The following is an 18,737-nucleotide window of genomic DNA, read 5'->3' as shown; positions in this document are numbered from 1 at the left end:
CCAAAGTAATACGTAGTCTTAATTAGAAATACAAACACAGTGTGGGCATCTTTTAAGGCTATATAAAGCCAAACATTTCAGAAATCCAGGAAGATTTAATGTATAACAGGCTACTACGAACTCACATGCATCTATTACTCTCTACACTGGAAGAAAGACACAATAATAAAATGTATATAAAGGCTTTAACAGAAAAATACTAGTGAGTACAGATGAAAACACCACTAACATTTTCTAGAAATGTCAATTATTGTGCATTCTGAAGCAGTCCCTTCAAACATGAAAATAAGGGAGAAATGTACATACACTCAGATATTTATTGCTTGTAAGAACCATAAATATTAACATGAAGGCAAAGAAAAAAAAACCCCAAAAACAAAACCAAAGAAACAACCTAATGAGACTAATTCTCAAAGAAAAACAAAGCAAAAGGGACAGCCAGTTCGCAGAGGCATTAAAGAGCCAAACATTTCACCTGCTTTTTTGCAACTGCTAATGTCATTGTCAGACTGACCCCTGACAGGTGATCTGTGAAGCGTCGTAAATATACTGCTATAGTCCCACGAAATTATTCAGGTGCGGCGGGGAACTGAGTAATCAGTTCAATATTAATCAAGCCCGTTAAACTCTTCATTCGCACTTTGCATTTTGTCCTTTGGATGGGGGAGGTGACCCAGTGCGGTCCCTGGAGCACACGTCGTGTGTGCCCTCCCAGCACACACCAGGCGTCTCCTCGCTCGGGGACTGCAAAGTGCCCGCCCCACCCCCAGCATGTCAGGAAGCCAGCGCAGAGCCAGTCAGTGGCCTTGAGCCACAGCACTACCCCGGGAGGGCCACTTACATGCTGGAACGCCTTGGCACGGCACAGGTCAGCCGTGGTTTAGTGTGGGTCTCTCTGTTTCTTCAGACACAAACGGGGATGCACCCACAGATTCATACACATTAATTAAAGCCTTTAACAACATCGACTCCAAGCTCCTACTATAGCTGGGTTTTTTATATAAAATAGAACTAATTTCAAAAATCTTCCCTGATTTAGGGGAACATTTATAACTTAATTTATAACGAAATGTCCTTTAGTCATTCTTTGGTAAGAAGACTGTCTCCAGAATCTGGGCTTCTGGTCTACCGCTGTCTTAGGTGTGTCCTGGCTCAGCCTCACAAGGAGAGTGGGCGGACCAGCAGTGACAGGGCGGGGCCGATGCCCCAGTCACACAGGACCCCGAGAGAGTGCATAAACCAACAGGTCCATTTTCGGAGCAGACCAGGCCTGCGAGGCTCACTGGTGGTTGTCGTATAAACAACATCAGGCCCTCAGCAAGGAAGTCCTTCCTGCTTATGGCACCAAGGAGTATCTTATCCTATTGGGGACTTCCATGTAATCAGAACCACCAGGGCCAAAGGGACACACTCTGGGACAAGAAAAACCTCCTGACCAGATCTTACTGCCCCAGACGGCTGTGTTCTAGGCAAGAGACCGCCTTCCCGGAATCCAGAGGCATCATGCATGGTCTCCTAGCATGAGAGAAAACCATGTGTCTTAAAAAAAATATCATAAGAAATGATAAGAAATCATGACCCACTGGTCAATGGCACCACGAGAAACTTCAAACAATTCTATTAGTAGGTCAAGAAGCATTTATTTACACAATTTCTTGGCCTCGTGAGCGCCAGGGAAGGGGCATCTGGCGGACAGTCACAGCGTGTCTTCAATCGTGTGTAAAACGACACACACCTGTCCAAGGGAGGGAGCGTGACCCGGAGTCCCCAGCCACGCAGCCATGGAAATCCACTTGCAATTGCTCATATAATTAAAATTATACATGTTCATGGCAATATTATTCACAGTAGCCAAAACAACCCAAACGTTCACTGAAGGACAGACGGATAAGTGAAATGTGGTAAAGCTGTGTGGTGGAATATTACTCAGCCGTAAAAAGGAGGGGAAGGCGACACGTGCTCCAACACGGATAACCTGAAGACACCGTGCCGAGGGAAACGGACCAGACGCCAAAGGACGAGCACCGTATGATTTCACTTTATGAGCTACTGATAGCAGGCAAATTCCTAGAGACATAAAGGAGCAGGGTGTTGCCAGGGGCTGGGAAGTGGGGTAATGCAGACTACTGTTTAACTGGCTATGGAATTTCAGTTTGGAGAGATGAAAAAGTTCGCAGATGGATGACTGCACAGCAGTGTACGGAACCATACACTTAAAACTGGTTAAGATGGTAAATTTTATGTTATCTGTACTTTATCACAATTAAAAAAAAACCACACATTTTAGGAAAATCAGATGGAAGGTTTATATGCAATCAAAGAAAATATTATCAGACCTTCTTTCACACCCTAAACTAAGCACAGAGCTGTTAAGAGCACAGATTCAGACTCTGACCCACAAATACAAACTCTAAATCATTCCTCAGAATGGGAAGAGGCTCTCTGGCCAGGGAGCAATCCTGGCTCTGATTTAACAGAATCAAAATTTACCCGAAGGAATGTGGGGAATCCTTGTCCATAGTAGCCAACAGCGAAATAGTCTGGTTTAGGTCTTATCACTTTGACGATGTTTTCATAAAACTGAGCCTGTTTTTTCTGAAAGGAAGAAAGAAAACGTCAGGTTTGAATAGCATTCAGTTTCTTCTAGAATCTTCCGGTGGGCTCTTCAAGCTTTGGCAATTCCAGTTGGGTGGGAGGGTGAGGATGTGGGAGGCTCAGCCCGGGACACAGGCATCTGGTCACCTTGCCATGCGGCTTTGACAGAATCTGTCACTCACCCCCAGTGTTTAGCAGAGAATCTGACCAGAAGAGCCGGAATCAGTAACCAGTAGGATTTATCCATGTTTCTGATAACCAAAGAGGTGCCACAGAAATGTTTTTTTCTTATAATTAAATGGCTAGTCTTCGGGATTTAAAAAACTGGTATCAATTAGATACTGGGATACATTAAAGAAGAATTTAAAGGGGCAGAATTCTGGTCTAAATTAATGGCAGGAGAAAGGTCTAGGCTCCTCTCCCACCACCCACCCGTCTCGTGGACGGGGTCAGTTTTAATCCAGCAGCGACTCTCAGAGACTCTCGGGCCGTCAAGAGCACTGTACGTGTGGAGCCAGCAGTTGCTGACACATAAAAGCTCAGAAAAATCGTAGAGCCTGGCTACCAAAGCCCCGCTGGGAATGTAAGTGAGTACTTGTGGGCCAGAATCAGCCAGCAAATATATCAAGACCGTCCTCCTGGGCAAAATGGAGGACCATGGCCACAGCCGCAGAGGACCTGAAGAGAATCTCCAAGTTAAAACGGAAAGAGAAATCCCGGAAAAACAAGCATAGATCACCTGTGTTCCTTTAACTATAAAGAAAAGTGGACTTACCAGCAACTCACTGAGCTGTTCGTAATCAAACATCTCGTTTTCATACTGTTCGGCAAGTTCCTTACCAAGAGCAATGGCCTCCTCCCACATCTGTGAGGAAAAAGAAAGAAAAAGGAGAAAAAGAAACCCAACGCGGCATCGTGCAGTCAAGGAATGAAAGAGTAAAATACAACTGTTCGTCACGAAACAATCTGGAAACACGCTTGCCGAATCTGAAAACGCTACAGGAATAATGTTACAAAAATACAAGCATTCTCTAGAGCCTACGGTCCTTTGGCTCATGACCAGACGTCAGTTGACTGAATGGGTCCACTACTGGCGGGTCAGTCATGCTGGCCCCTGCCCAGGGTCAGAGCAGTCTGCCCACCAGGTCTGGCCCGCTCTGTCCTCTCTCCGGCTGCCAGGTACAGCTGCTGAAGCCCAATGGTCGGAGCAACAGGGGAGCCAGCGGAAGGAGTCGCCGTGCAGGAGAGGGTACAAGGCCTGGTTTTGCTCCTTTCCCCAATCGTCCCATTAAACAAACACTGGACTGTCAGAAAGAACAGGATGTATTTCAACTCTAAATGAGAGCTCACAAGGAGTTGCTGTGTGTGTGGAAATACTGTGAGTCTATAAAGCCTGCCATCATTCTGAAAGAGGGAACTTTCTGGGGTATTAGTTTGAAAGAGGATTTCCAATTAGGTAACTGACGTATTAGAAAGCTGATAAATTTTGACATACAGAATACTTTTCTGATACATACGGTAAGACCTGAATTTCCCTTATTTTTCTTGGGGAAAATCAAGTGGTTTACTCAAGAAGAATAGGTCACATATGGAGGACCTCCAGGAAGGCTTTCTGGGTGCCAACTCTCATGCTCCTACGATGACCCAGCATCCCCTGACTTCCAACCTTCTGGTTATGGAGAGAAACTGGACTGCTTCTCTGTCATTCCTTCTCAGAGACCACAAGCCCCTTGAGGAACTGAGCGTTAGTGGAAACCACCGGACCACAGCCGAGGGTCTGCTCAAGAATGTTTATCAAAAGAACTGAAGCCTGCTGACTTCAAATCAGGAAAGCATGACACCATCCCACATATGTCCGCAGCCAGGAACCATCCATCTCCCGACTGCCACCATTCCCACAAGATGGTAGCGCTCAAGTCAGGACAAGTGACTCCAAACTTGCTCTCTGTCCAGCAAGTCCCCTGCCTTGTCAGGAAGGACTTCATTATACCCATTTTGCAGATAAGGAGGTTGGGGATCAGACAGATCAGTAAGTTGCCCAAGGGCACAGAGAGGTAACCTGGCCCAGCCTGAAATTCTTCCGAAGTTCTTGCTTTTGATGACAGTCATAGTTTGGGCTGCTATAATAAAGCACCGTAGATGGGGCGGCTTAAACAGCAGACATTTATTTCTCACAGTTCTGGAAGCTGGGACATCCAAGATCAAGGTGCAGGCAGATTCGGTTCTTGGCGTGGGCTCTCTTCTTGACTGTGGGCCAGCACCTTCTCACTGTGTGCTCCAAGGGCCTTGAGTGAGCTCTCTTCTTCTTCGTAGAAGAGCAGGAATCCCATCATGGCACCAACCCTACTCATGACCCAGGATGAACATAATTACGTCCCAAAGGTTCCATCTCCGAATACTATCAGGTGGTAGATCAACAGAAGAATTTGGTGGTTTGGGGGTGGGGAGGGAGGAACGCAAACATTCAGCCCGTAACAACGACGATGCCAGAGCATTTCTAGCTTCTCCCACCCCCTCCTACTGGGATGGGTTTGAGAGGATACTAGGCTAACCACGAACCCCAGGCTCCTGCTGAGAAACAAGCCGCTGGGCCCCTTCCTGGCACATCCTTGTTGCTGAGGACTCCTCTGCTGGTTGGTCTTTGCTTCTTAGTAGAATGACCATCGAGGGCCTTACCTATTACTAAATAGCCCAATAGATTTAAAATACTCTTTAGAGCCACTACTTAAATAAACCATCTGTTATTTTTTTAGGAGGAAAAAAGCTATTCTGGAAGAAGAGTTACACTTTAATACTCTGCAAGACAAAATAAAAATAAGCCCAGAGTAGAAAAAGATTTTTGAGATGGGACCAGTGCCCAGGGAAGAGAACGTGGCCAAGATGCCCTTCCTGGGTCCGCGTACCTGTTCCCCTCCCCAGAGCCCTCAAGTCTCCATCCTGCTGGAGCGTTCACAGCTGCCCTGCATTCTCTGTTTTAATCTGCGGCTCCAGATCCTCCTGGGTCCTCTACCGGGGCCCAAACTCACATTTCTAGGAAGGGGAAGCCTCTCACACTTTGTATTTCTTTAAAGCTCCAGTGACCAATTCCTCCCTTAGAGTCTTTCCATTTCAAAGAAAACATTACCTTTACTTGTGATTCTGTCAAGGGAATTTTGTTTAAGTTTTGTGCAAGCAAACACATACTCTATTAGCTGTCTAGAATGTTTGGGCGTCTAATTTATTACTGAGTAAAAGCTTAATCTGTTTTTATCCTAAATGACAGATGAGATGCTTTGGATACATACCAAAAGTAATTGTTTTTAAAAGAAATGTTAGTCTTGAATAAATATCTTATCCAACTCACCCTGAGGTGACATGGTTGTGTTTTCTATCAGATTCTCTATAAATACACCTTCTCCCCACTCCCTCCCCCGCCCAGGGCCTTACGGATTCTGCATCAGGAGATTTTCGTCTACTTTTAATTGGACAGGGATCGAAGGAGCAGGGGCAATTCCTATTTCCGATATGAACACACGGAAAGATGCTTCAGTACCAGGGAGAAGACAAATTCCATGTGATCAAGATCGAGATGACCTCCAGAAAAGAACTGCTTTGACCTGTGGGTTTGAATGTCCTGCCTCAGCTCCTGGGCTAGGCGATGAGGTTTATCATAGCCCTGAATGAAAAAGCACCAGATCCTCACACAACCTTGTTTTCTGATTAAAATCCTTAATCCACTTTATTGCATTCTTGACATCCCCGGTTACTTGCAGCAGAGCAGGGTCCCACCAGCTCTTGCCGGCAGAGGATCTTGGCTCCTTCATGCTCGAGAGGACCATCTTGTCCCCATCATTCTGAACCTCCCAGTTTCAGTAAGTCCCATTTCTTCACGTTTCATGAATACATTTTTTTTTCCTTTCTTCTTTTTAAAAAGATGTATTTATTTGAGAGAGAGCGAGCGAGAGAGAGTGCACGCACAAGTGGGAGGGGCAGGGAGAGAGAGAGAATCTCAAGCAGACACCATGCTCCATGCGGGGCTTGATCTCATGACCCTGAGATCGTGACCTGAGCCGAAACCAAGAGCTGGATGTTCAACAGACTGCGCCACCCAGGTGCCCGAAACTTTTTTTTTTCTTTTTCTGATGAAACTCTTCCCTTAATTCCCAGACAGCAGTGACTGTAGAGAAGAGAACAGCTATGGATTTCCTACCAAGAACTACTCAGTTGATGGTGAGCCACTCAGGCAGAACAACACTGACCTCCCTGGACAAAGAAGCCGTGGCAGACGAGAGAGAAGACGCCAGCCAGGACAACTGTCCCTTATTGATAATTCAGGCTGGTGATGACTCACTGGGACTGCGTGGACAACTCTGGTTTAATTCACTTACTTGTCTAAGTGACTCACCGGTGAAGATGCTTTTTGTTTTGTTTTAAGATTTTATTTGTTTATTTATTTATTTGAGAGAGAAACAGAAAAAGCACATGAGCAGGGGCAGAGTGAGGGAGAAGCAGACTCCTCGACGAGCTTGGAGGCCGATGTGGGCCTTGATTCCGGGACCGTGGGCGTGGGATCATGACCTGAGCCAAAGGCAGATGCTTAACCAACTGAGCCCCCCAGGAGTCCCCAGTGAAGACGTTTTATGGGATGCCAGGTTTCAGCCGTTCCTCTACAAGTCAGCTGATTCTCCAGGCAATTGCTGGGGGAAGACTCCTATTCAGCAAACTCTGAATTTCCCACCCCATGTAGGTCTCTCATGTCTGCATGGATGAAGGTGCTACGGCATGGAAGAATCCAGAACTCCAGCTGAGGCCCCGCAGCACAGAGAGAAGCGAGGCGGCCCAGAACCAGATTTAGGTCTTGTCCAGTGAGCGGGTCCAGGAGCCTGGGAGTCAGTCTCTTTCCAGTCCCTCCAGCCATCGCCAGGCAAATGTTATCTCCTTCCTCAGGAGCCAATCTACATGTCACCTCCTCCAGGAAGCCTTTCCTTTCTCCCTAAAAGAAGCAGTCACTCCCACACTTGTTAGACGGGCACACCCAGCACCCACCAGCATGACGGACCAGAGGAAGGTTTTACGGATCTGCTTGCACACAAGCCCGGGGGTGGACTGGCCGCCCTGGAGGCCTGGCCTCCGTCATTCCAGCCCTGGTCATGGAACACCTGTTAGGGACCCTGCAGACCATGGGGAGTAGTGTGGTTACAGACTCTAAGCACTGATTTTGCTCATGCTTTGATAAAAAGACAAACTTATTCCTTTTTTATGGGAGCAAATCAGTATCAGCGTGATCTCTGGGAACACGTTAGCAGGTCAGATCCTGCCTCACTGAACAGATGCTGGCAAATACCCAGATGCCCAAACATCTGGGGCTGCTGAGAGTGACCCAGGAAGACCGGTGTCTCTGCCTGTGCCTGAACTCCCCACGATCACCGCCGAACTCCCCACGATCACCGCCGCGCTTTAAAAGGGAAACTCATTGGACGAGAAAACTTCACCCCAAAGACTTAGGGAAGAAATGGAATCATTTCACCAAATGCAGACACTGACTTCCCAAATACCTATTTTTAGTTCACAGGAAGACGTGCGATGCCTCATTTTTGACTTGGGCACAAGGCAAAGTGCGAACTTTGTCGAGGCGAGGTTATTTTCAGGGAAAAGGAAACGGAGCTGGGGCAGGAAGCCGAGTGGGAGCCTCGCCCCGTACGCTGGCCAGCAGTCCCGCTCTCCCTCTCCAGGCGCCGCCGGGCTGCTTCCCAGTTTCAGAGGTGGCTTAACATGGCTTACTGCGGACTCCCGCACTCCGATGCTGCTCTCCCGATAGCACGGCTGCTATTTTTGACTCATCCTCCATAGAGAAGCCTGGTAATTTTCAGCGAAGCACTTGGATTAAGGGCTTTATTGAAAATTACTAGGCCTCAACTAAACACAATAAGGCAGACAATGCAGAGTGTGTTCGGGAAAGAACGCCCATCTGCCAGGATGAAACCCGACAGCAGGCTTTCAGGGGGACGCACAAACGGGTGGTAAGCAGAGAATGGAGAAGGAGCTAGGAGTGGTTATTAGCCCAGGAAGGAAGAACCGTAAAAGAATGAAAGGGGAAACTGAAGGAAATGACGTTTTATGGAGAGAGAGAAAAAGATGAAAAGCCCAAGAGCTTGGCTGAAAGACATTCAAAACTTTTTAAAAGGACAGAAAGGCAAAAATAGAAGAATGACTTCGTGTGGAAGAAACACGGAAAGATAACAGGACATAATTCAAAAGCCGGAGTGTCCAGTATTAAGCGGCAGAAAATCCATTCAGCGTCACAGCGTTCAGAGCACAAAGGCAGAGAAACTTTTAATATACTCCAAGCCTGGTCCCTTGTCCTTTGCCATCCCTGCAGCCCCTGGGACGCCTTCCACGGGCACCCGCTCCTTCACTGCCCGCCAAGGTGTTTGAGGGACGTCCCTGCCTTGGATTCTGTCCCTGTGTCTCTTGGGAAGATGAGTAAATTTAATAGTGCAAATGAGCTCTGGAATGTGTAAAGTTTCCATACATTAAGGACATAATGAAGACTTTCTTAATTATGCAAGGATCCAGCCACATGGTGACAGCCTGTATCGATGAAGCTTTAACTGAGTCATACTTTGCCAGACTGCGGCCCTGCTGAGTTTCCATTTTAGAATTTCGTGATCCCCAGCCTTTAAATGCAACCGTGCCGTGAGGTCCCCTTACCCGGATATACGTTTTTAAATCAGAGCTGTAATGTTTTCCCCTTAAGATGAAATAAATGTGAGATCACACCAAATTCTTGTGATTTAAATGATCCCGCATCACGCGATCGTGCAGATCACGGCACACAGATCGTGGCGTTGGGGATGGAACCTGGGTCAGCAATGAAATCAGAGATTGTGGCCCACCCCAGATGCCCTCCCAGCGTGGCGGTCCTGCTCACTCACCGATGAGCCCCCGCAGCCATCCCGACCGAGAACTGTCGTTTCTAGAAGATGCACAGAATCCAGGAAGGAAAAGCCGGCTCAGGTTTTGCAAGATCGTCTTTGTCTGATCTGTAGGCTCTGCAGTGAACGTGGCACTGAAGTAGAGCAAGCGTCAGGCTCGGGAAAGGAGCCTGGGGAACGCTTCCCCAGCCCCCCAAACCTCACACACTGCAGAAGTGAGCTGAGAGAGCTTAGATCTCTCAGGGACTCAGAGCCTGGGCCAGGAAGCAAGACCACACAGAGGAGACAAACATGCCTAACAGAAGGCGCATTGTGGCATGTCTGAGTGACAGTGCCCTTTCCAAGTCTTTTGCTCACGTGCCGGCCAGAAGGTGCTCCACAGCGAAAGACGAACCAGAATGGCAGCGCTGATGGTGCGGAAGCTGTGCCTGGGGGGGGACTCCCTGCACTTCCCATTCAATTCTGCTGTGAACCCGAAACTGCTCTCTAAAGTAAAGTTTACTAAAAACGTTTCTCACCCGAGTGTCCAGTTTCTATGCAGCACCGGTCTCCCTGAGAGGGACACAGAAGCTCAAGGAGCTTCAGCCAAAGCAGGGCCTGGTGACCGAGGTGGTCCCTGGACCCGCTCCCTTGTCATTACCAGGAGCTGCTTAGAAACACGCAGCCTCGGGCCCCACCTAAGACCTACTGAATCGCAGTCGGCATCTTACCAAGATCCCCGGGGTGCTCGGGGGCTGAAAAGGGTGAGATATTCAAAGCATGGAGAGACAGGAGACATATAAATAGTTCTAAGGCCCAGGGCAAAGGGTGCCTACGACAACATCTTCATGGACGGTGGGGTCAGGAAGGCTCCAAGATGGAGAGAGCGTGGGAACACGACAGCAGGCGACAAGGGGACTTTCCACACCCAGGGAAGACCATGGCAAGTCCAGGCGGCTGGGAATCAAAGAGCATCTGGCCTTTTCTCGACAAAGGCCAGATGTTGTGGGCAGAGAGAGGATTGAAGAGGAGGTGGGGGGATTGGGGGACCCCAGGGGCATGGGAATCTTTGAGGTGCTTCAAGCCATGCTAGGTACTGTGGCCACACACTTTACTGTATGTCTCATGAAGTGTGGTGGCCCCCGGGGAAGAGCGGCAGGGAGAGGGGGGCAGGCCCCTGGGACCAGACGCCGGGAAGAGAGAGCTCACGAGAAGAGGGCTGTGGATGAGCTGCCTCTAGACGCACCTTTCCTGTCCAAAGACTGGAACTGCTCAGCGGGGCCTCAGGGAGGATGCCGGCCCAGCCAGTGCAGGTATCAGAGCGCGTCTGTCAGGGGCTGTCACTCCCAAAGGCACTTAGATACGCAAATCACAGTGAGAGAACGTGACTCATCCTTCAGAGCTTGGGAACTGAGAATGAGATTGTAGCTGATTTTGGTCAAAGCAGGAAAGAGAACAACATACCTGAGGGGCATAATGCTACATTTTAATAATAAAATAAGATAAAATAAGCACCAGAAAGCTGCATCTTGCTCCAACAAAGCTATGTTGATTTTTCTTGGTTTCTCATGATTTATCTTCATTCACAGCTCTGTTTCTGCCTCTTTCCTTCCCTAACATTTGCCCCGTGTTTTCCCTTCCAAGAGTCCTCTGCCATAAAGGAGTCCCTGACTCACGCATCCCCTCAAATTTCCTGACGTGAATAACTCCCACACTCCTGACAGGTTTTTTCCCCCCAAATTTTAGAAAAGACATTGGATCACAAGAAAAAAAAATCTAATTTTGATGCTTGTTATCATGCTTTCCCTTTCCGTTCTGACAGAAGTTCTATTGTTTCCTGGCTTTGGTCCCCATGTTCTAATTCTCTTAGAGACTGTCTAGTTTTTCAAATATCCACTCAGCACGGTGCCAACAGGCACAGAAGCAGTCCCAGCTGCCTGAGACGGCCCCGGAGGGTGAAGGGCAAACCCTCCCTTCACACCAGCCCGTGGACAGACGTGCCAGCAGGACCAGGGTCTAGACACTCAGTAACAGTCTTTGGCTCAGATCAGCACCGTCCGATAGAAACATGATGCACGGCGAGTATGTCATTTCCAATGACTAGTAGCCACATTTTAAAAAGTGGAATTCATTTTAGTAAAATTTACCTACAACATTACCATTCTGGCACGAAATCAGAACACAGAAATTAGTGAGATACTTCATGCTGGCATGAGTCGCTCTAGCGGCCCTAAGTACGTACATGGACTGGGTACCAGCCCTTCACTTATCCCCTCAGAGTTCTGGAGGCCTCCGTCCTTGGTGTGGATGGTCTCTTTGGAGGCCTCCGTCCTTGGTGTGTACAGGCACCTCTTCTCACTCTGTCCTCACAGTGTCCTTACTGTGTGTCTGTGTCCTAATCTCTTCTCAGAAGTTCACAGGTCTGATTGGATCAGGGCCCATCCCAGTGACCTCGCTTTACTTTATCAACTCTTTCATGGACAGAGGTCGAAAAGCAGTCACATCCTGAGGTCCTAGAGATTAGGACTTGACCATGTGAATTTCTGGCAGAAACAACTCAGCTCTCAACAATGTTCTTTACTTTACACTAAGTCTTAAAAATCCCGCATGTATTATATGCTGACAGCCCGTCTTGGTTTGGACCGGCCACACTTCAGATGCCAATGACCATGTTCAGGTGCCAGTGACCACATGTCCCTTGTGACTCCAGGATCAGAATGCTCAGGTTACAGTCCCACCCACTGCCTGAGCACCAGCTTCCCCAGTGCACCTGCTCAGGGGTCCCCCGCATTAACTGAGCCCCTTCTCAAGTTCCCCTTGCCTAGAACACTCGCCCTCCATCACCCAAGAGCCACTGGGAGATAGGTTCCCCCAAGGTGACTGCAATCTGGGAATGGGGTATGGAAACGTGTACATCGAAGCTCTCCCAAAATCAGCTTTGGTGATCTGCAGCAATGACTATAGCCACTCGTCTTATTCCACTGAATTCCGAAAAGGCACAGAGGACGTTCTTTTTCTCAAGTCCTGCACAGACCTCCACCCGGCAGGGACACCCATGTCCAAATGAAAGTGATCTGGCACAAAGTGCCCAACTCTGATCCCTTCTGTGACCTCCTACCTCCCTCCCTCCCTGGCTGGGCAGTTTCCAGGGTCCTAGCCACAGGGAACAGGAGCCCACTTTCTCCTGCTGTGCACGCCATGCCCAGCCCCGCCTTGACGGAAGAAGGAAATTCAACTATGGAGAAATGGCAGTCAAAGCCCAACACCAGGTTCTGTGAGGTATCTCCATCTTCACATGTCCAGCTGCGGGGAGCTGTACTAGCTGGGGGACTTGTGTGTCTATCACCTTTTCTAGAACATACATCTACTGGGGTCATCTCCACGTGCCTCGAGAGCCCCCCCGTTAGAAGCCCGACTCACATGTCTGCTTCAATGCCCTCAGAGGGGGAGGTGCTGCACGTCTGCCTCTCCTTCTGGGCACTTCCACCCCCTGGGGCCCACTGTGGTCCCGTGGCTTGCTTTAGCCAATGGCATGAGCAGAAACACATGGGTCATTTCTGGACAAGGGCGTGCAAGGCCCGGGCTGGCGACTTGCCGTCCCTTCATGGCTGTGTTTCTTTGTAGTGGAACCCGTGCCCATCTGGGCTCTGGGACATCAGGACACACATGTGGCATGAGTGAAAACCACTCCTGGGTGGCCCAGAGCCACTGAGACTTCGGGCGGCTGAAACTCGAGCATATTCCTACCCATTGGGACTGATGGAGGCGATGAGTAATTGCTTCCTTCTGTTCTCTTCTTCCCAGGAAATGTCATGCTTGTTGATGTCAGACTGAGTTTTTGTGCCTCGAAGCTAATCACCCGGGTACTTCAGATCTCATCTGACGAATTTCTCCCTCACCTGTGCTCACTCTCCAAGTGAGCTTCCGACAGATGAGGGGGCTTTGGTTCTCTGACACTCTGGTGGAAAAGTAACAAATCCTCAGAAAGTGCTTTTCAATCTGTTTTGCCAAGACAAGTCTAAAAGCTACTGTGGAGACAACCCTCTTAAACTGTGATTAACAAGCACAGTCTTCTGGACTCCAGGTAAGCCAATAGGTCACTTTCCCGTAACCATCTCCGTGTCTCCCCCAAGACAGGACCGCGTGAGAGCGCTGCTCTGCCGGCTTCTCTTCTGCCTCTGATCTTTTGTCACTTGAGCCTTTTCAAAACCAGGATGCCTCAGCCTTGGTAATACTGACATTTTGGGCGGGAGAATTCTTTGCTGTACGACTGTCCATATGTTCCAGGATGTTCAGCAGTGCCCCTGACCTTCATCCACCAGGGCGAGGGCTGTCTGCTCCCCCAGTCAGGCCAACCTCAAACGTCTCCTGAGGGTCCTGGTTGAGAACCACTCTATTCTAAACTGAACACATTCTTTTCTTTCCCCTCTTCATACGAGGCTGCCTTTGCTAAAAATGAAAAGGACTCTGTTCTTTGATTTATTACTTATTGAAGGCCACTGACCTACGATAAATGAGCATTTCCCACTGTCAGAAGTCACTCTTAACCGCTGAGTATCCATTCACTCTTTCACTGGTTTCTCCAACAAATGCCCACCGGGTTACATGCCAATCATTTTGAGAATTAGACACACAGTGGGAAGAAAATGTGTGGCTACTACGTTCTTGGCGCTGACAGCCTATTGATAGAGCTGCTGACAACCTACATGCACAAACTTATCGCTGCAAACTGGAGAGTGCCGTGGACGAGGAGAGGACACTGTGGGGGTCAGAGGAGAGATGACATTCAAGCTGAGATGGGAAGAAACCAGCCAAGAGCAGGAGAAGCAGAAGCCACTGGGCAGAGGCAGGCAGGGCTGGTGTGTGTGTGAGGCCCCCCACATTTGGGTGACGTGGCCGGAATACAGGGTGTGAGGGAGGGAATAAGGGGTGCCAGGAGAAGTCTCAGGGCCGATGCTGTCAGAGGATGCATCGAAACTGTGAGAGCTCAAAATGGTCGTGAGCAAAGGCACACATGCCTTCAGCACCGATGACATTTGGCTCTCCCAGGTCCCCCTCCTGCTCTGCCCACTCCAAGGCCCAGAAGACAGCAAGCCAGGAAGTCATAAGGGTAAGGAATGGCTGAATCAGCCTCATTTCTTCTAGGACTTTGCTGAGAAACAGGGTTCCCCAGCTGAACTAATAAAATTTTAGTAATCAGCCTTAATTGTGAAAGCATCTCGTTGCTATGAAGAAATATATTCCGTTCCACTGCAGGACCAGTCATAACCCACAGAACATTTCCAAGTGGCCTCTGGGCGATCCCCAAGCTATTCTGAATAGTTTGATTTTTTTTGTCTATGTCAAGGACAGTAGGGAATGAATACAACACACATTATCTTTTCAATAGGGTTTGGTCGTTATAGACAGCCACGAAAAGAGGTGGCCATCATCCTTTTGTGCTCTAAGTGTTGTTGTGGGTAAAATTGTATGTGTCCTGCCTCCCCCAGCTCCCTCCCCTCCAAACATATGTTGAAGTCTTAATCCCTGGTTTCTGTGAATATGACTTTATTTGGAAATAGGGCCCTTGGATGTGATCAGTGAAGAGGAGGTCACACCGGATTGGGCGGTAAATCCAATGACCGGTGGGCCGGAAGAGGGCAATCTGGACACGGCGACACACACAGGGTGGGTGCCATGTGCTGTCGGAGGTGGAGCTTGGGACCCCAAGGGTGGCCAGCAGCCCCAGGAACTAAGAGGAAGGCACGGAACAGATTCTTCCTTACGTCATCCTCACACAGAGAGCATGGCCCTGCCAACATGTTTGCGTCAGACTGAGAGCTTCCAGGACGGTGACAGAACCCACTGCTGTCATTTAAGGCCACTCAGTTGTAGTGCTTTCCTACAGGAGCCGTAGGCGACGCACACAGTACCTCCATGGAGTCTCTGGTCACCTTCCCCCGAGTGAAGGAAAAAAAGCAGGTAACCAAGAGGAGTTCCGAATCCTGAGGAAGTCCCAGAATGAGCTCCAAAGTCCCTTTGGTGGCAGATTTTCAAAACTTCCAAAGTTCAAGTACCTCCCCCCCGCCTCCCCGAATAGTTACAGCTTATGTGAATCACAAACTATGCTACTGAGATCTGTTACTGGCTGGAAAAAATGATGGCAGGTTTCCTTTCCACAGAAGTCCAAGGAATAAATAATTTGTGGGAGCCACTTAATCTAGAATCCACCAAAATGGAGCACTACGGGTCTTACCACAGGATTCATTTTTCAGCAGTCACAGAAAAATGCAAACGGTTAAAGGAATCCATTCGTTCTACGTGCCCAGAAGCTTTTCCAAATCAAGGTCCCAGACACGGTTCTCTCTGGCAGGACCAGTAAAACACTTGTGCTTTTTAGTTCTTACTTGCAGAGCCCCTGCAAAGGGAAGAACTGCAGGGTTTGGGGGCAAGGATTTCTATGTAGACGTCCCAGTGGGTGGACCATGCATAAAACCTTCCAAAACGCAGTCTGTGACAAGTGTCCGGTTCCACAAACATCCTGTGCTACAAGACGACGTGTGCTATAGGAAGGTACACGTAAAAAGGAAAGCAGAGGGAAAAAAAGTCTTTTTTTTTTTTTTTTTTTACCTTGCCTTTGTCGAAGTAGTGGATGATTTCCTGGTAGAGCTGTTCCTTCAGCTGGCCCTGTGTCGTCGCCTGATACCCGTCCCGCTGGGTGAGGTGGGCCGCACACACGTCCTCCGACCACTGAGGCCAAAGCAAAGCACGAGACAGGTCAGGTGAGAGTGTGCCCAGTACCACCCCTGGCCCACCGTTGGTCAGAATGCACCACCGTGAGGCCCTGTGCCCTGCACGCACGCAGGCCGTGGTCCCAGGGACACTCAGGCTGCTGGGACCTGGAAATGAGGGCAGAACCTCTGGGAAGAAGCCCCACGAGGAAGGAAAGACAAGAGGGAGGCAAAGCTGGGCCTAGATTCATACAGAAGAGAAACCCAGCAGTTTCTGGAAATCACAGAACCGTCTGCTTGCTGATAGTGACTTGCAACTCCTGAGGTAAATTACGAGCCAGGCGATTTAGGGCTGTTTCAGGGAGGCTTCCCGGGGGGCTGTCCTCCATCTTGAGATGCTCAACATTTTAGTCAACAGCAGAGAAGACACACAGATCTCACACACCAGTCGTACCTTTAAGCTTCACCTTAAAATCAGACTTGTGTATCCTGACTACAACCAATCATTACAAAATCATTAATTATGGGGTTCTCGTGGCATAGCTAGATTCCTACCTTAATGGGGGATAAACGTAAAATTGTAGGTGATTCTAACGTGTAACTGCAATAAAAGTTCTGATCTCAAATAACTTTCTTGCATTTTAAAAATCACTTAAAAAAATATTGAGCAGGGAAGTAAAAATCCCTCTCCCCCTTCCACTTAAACACTCCCATGATTTCACTTGATTACTAGGGCTCGAGGCTAATGGTTTTACTGCTCTTGTTTTTGACAAAATAACCAAAAAAGATTATATTTGAGAATGTTTAGTTAATGAACAAGAATATATTTGTCACGTTGAAGAACACTTTTCACAGCAATACAAATAATGCCTTTCTTTCCCCACCTTTTTTTTTTTTTTCAAATAATACCTTTCGTAAGTTGATTAACCAGCATGAGTTCATACTGAATACAATTATCAAAACGTATTTAGGGAAAACTATGAAATGTCATGGTGTAAAAGATATGGAAAGAAATTACAGAGCATTCGCCACTTAACTGGAAAATCCAGAGTCCCAGCGGAAAAGATAATGCATCCGGGCCTGTGGTTTGGGATGTGAAACGCCCTCGTGTGATCTATGACGAACCCATCTGTGCTCAACAGACGTTTATGTACAATGAGAGAGGAGGCTGAGTGAGCATTTTGTCAACCCCATTTCAACCCTGGTAAAAAGAAATACCCTCATCTTTGCAAAAATGCCTTATTATTGAAATTTGGGCTCCTCACAAATGGAAACCATTAGAATTCCTAATGGTACGGCTGGTGTCAGGTATGCCAAGGGAAATCTCTATCGTCCTAATCACATTTCTTGGGAGAGCTTTATGTGGTGTGAAGCCAAAGAGGGTATATTGATGACTACTGATGAGGACCCCAGATGGAGCCTTCTCCTCTTTTCTTTGTCATGGACCCTTTTGTTTTCAAGCAAAGGTAAATGCCCACACTCCAGTGTCTCCATAGCAGCCTGTGTAGATTTGTAGCATCAAGAGATGCTGGAGATTTGGGGGTTGGTCCAAAGGCTGGAAGATTCTTGGGAGTTTCACTCCCAATACAGTGTCCTCCTAACTGCTTTTCATCATTCACAGACATTGCTTAATGCCCGTTTTAATGTAATCTTTCCTGGTTTTCTTTTGTTCAGTTTTTGGTGCTCAAAGGGCTGTCCTGATTTTGAAAACAGGATTCCTTGAATGAGTGGTCTTTCTGTTGGGTCACTCAACTAAATTCTAATTCTCCTAATTGTTCTTGTCTATCTACTTTTTAATTTTTCAATTTTTTTATAAGGATGTAATAAGAAGGATGATCTAATGATTACCTGAAGTTTTAAAATGTAAAACCAGAGGTTGTATAGCATTTCCTTCATCCATCCACTCATCCACCCATCTTCCCACCTTCCCACCTACCTACGTATTTGGATAAATCTATTTACCCATCCACTCATCTATCCATCGATGTGTCCATCCGTCCATCTACCCATCTATCCACCTACCCACCCACACTTCCATCCCTCCTTCCTTCCATCCATCTACCCACCCATACTTCCATCCGTCCATCCATCCACCTACACCCACATTTTCATTCTTCAATCCAGCCAACCAATCAACCATCCAACCAGTCATCCATCTATCCATCCAGTCACCCACCCACCCACACTTCCATTCTTCAGTCCAGACAACCAATCAACCATCCATCCATCCTCCATCCATCCATCCATCCATTTATCCATCCACCCATCCCATTATTTACTGAGGGTCTACTCTCTATGATTAGCTGGGCTAGAAGGATATGAGGGAAGAGCATGAATATATTATTGAAAACCAACCACCCAACCAATGTCAAAAGATATGTGCATAACAAAAGAATCACTGGAACTGAAAGTTGTCATGCCAGACCTGTGCTCAGGAGCAACACTCCAGGAGAATCAGGCGCGAGGTCTCACATGAACTGATGGACCAATACAGTATCTCAATGTGAACTCTTCTCTAAGGTAATCAGGGATACGAATC

General features: G+C 48.0%; 1 protein-coding gene across 3 annotated transcripts in view; it reads right to left on the bottom strand.

Moving 5' to 3' along the window:
* The window catches only part of DOCK1 (dedicator of cytokinesis 1), a 489,703-nt gene that overhangs the window by 33,737 nt on the left and 437,229 nt on the right, over positions 1-18,737 (bottom strand). For 2 of the 3 annotated variants that reach the window (XM_046026751.1, XM_046026752.1), the window contains exons 38-40: positions 16,098-16,217; positions 3,371-3,460; positions 2,491-2,595 (exon numbers count right to left, since the gene is read on the bottom strand). In XM_046026751.1, coding sequence (XP_045882707.1) covers positions 2,491-2,595; positions 3,371-3,460; positions 16,098-16,217 — 315 coding nt within the window. Of the gene's footprint in view, positions 1-2,490; positions 2,596-3,366; positions 3,461-16,097; positions 16,218-18,737 lie in introns of all 3 variants that reach the window. The other variant, XR_006821218.1, reaches the window with a different exon arrangement.

The sequence above is a fragment of the Meles meles genome, chromosome 13, assembly GCF_922984935.1.
Source record: "Meles meles chromosome 13, mMelMel3.1 paternal haplotype, whole genome shotgun sequence".
Classification (NCBI taxonomy): domain Eukaryota; kingdom Metazoa; phylum Chordata; class Mammalia; order Carnivora; family Mustelidae; genus Meles; species Meles meles.
The sequence above is the reverse complement of the archived record's forward strand: the minus strand, read 5'-3'. Positions and strand labels throughout refer to the sequence as shown.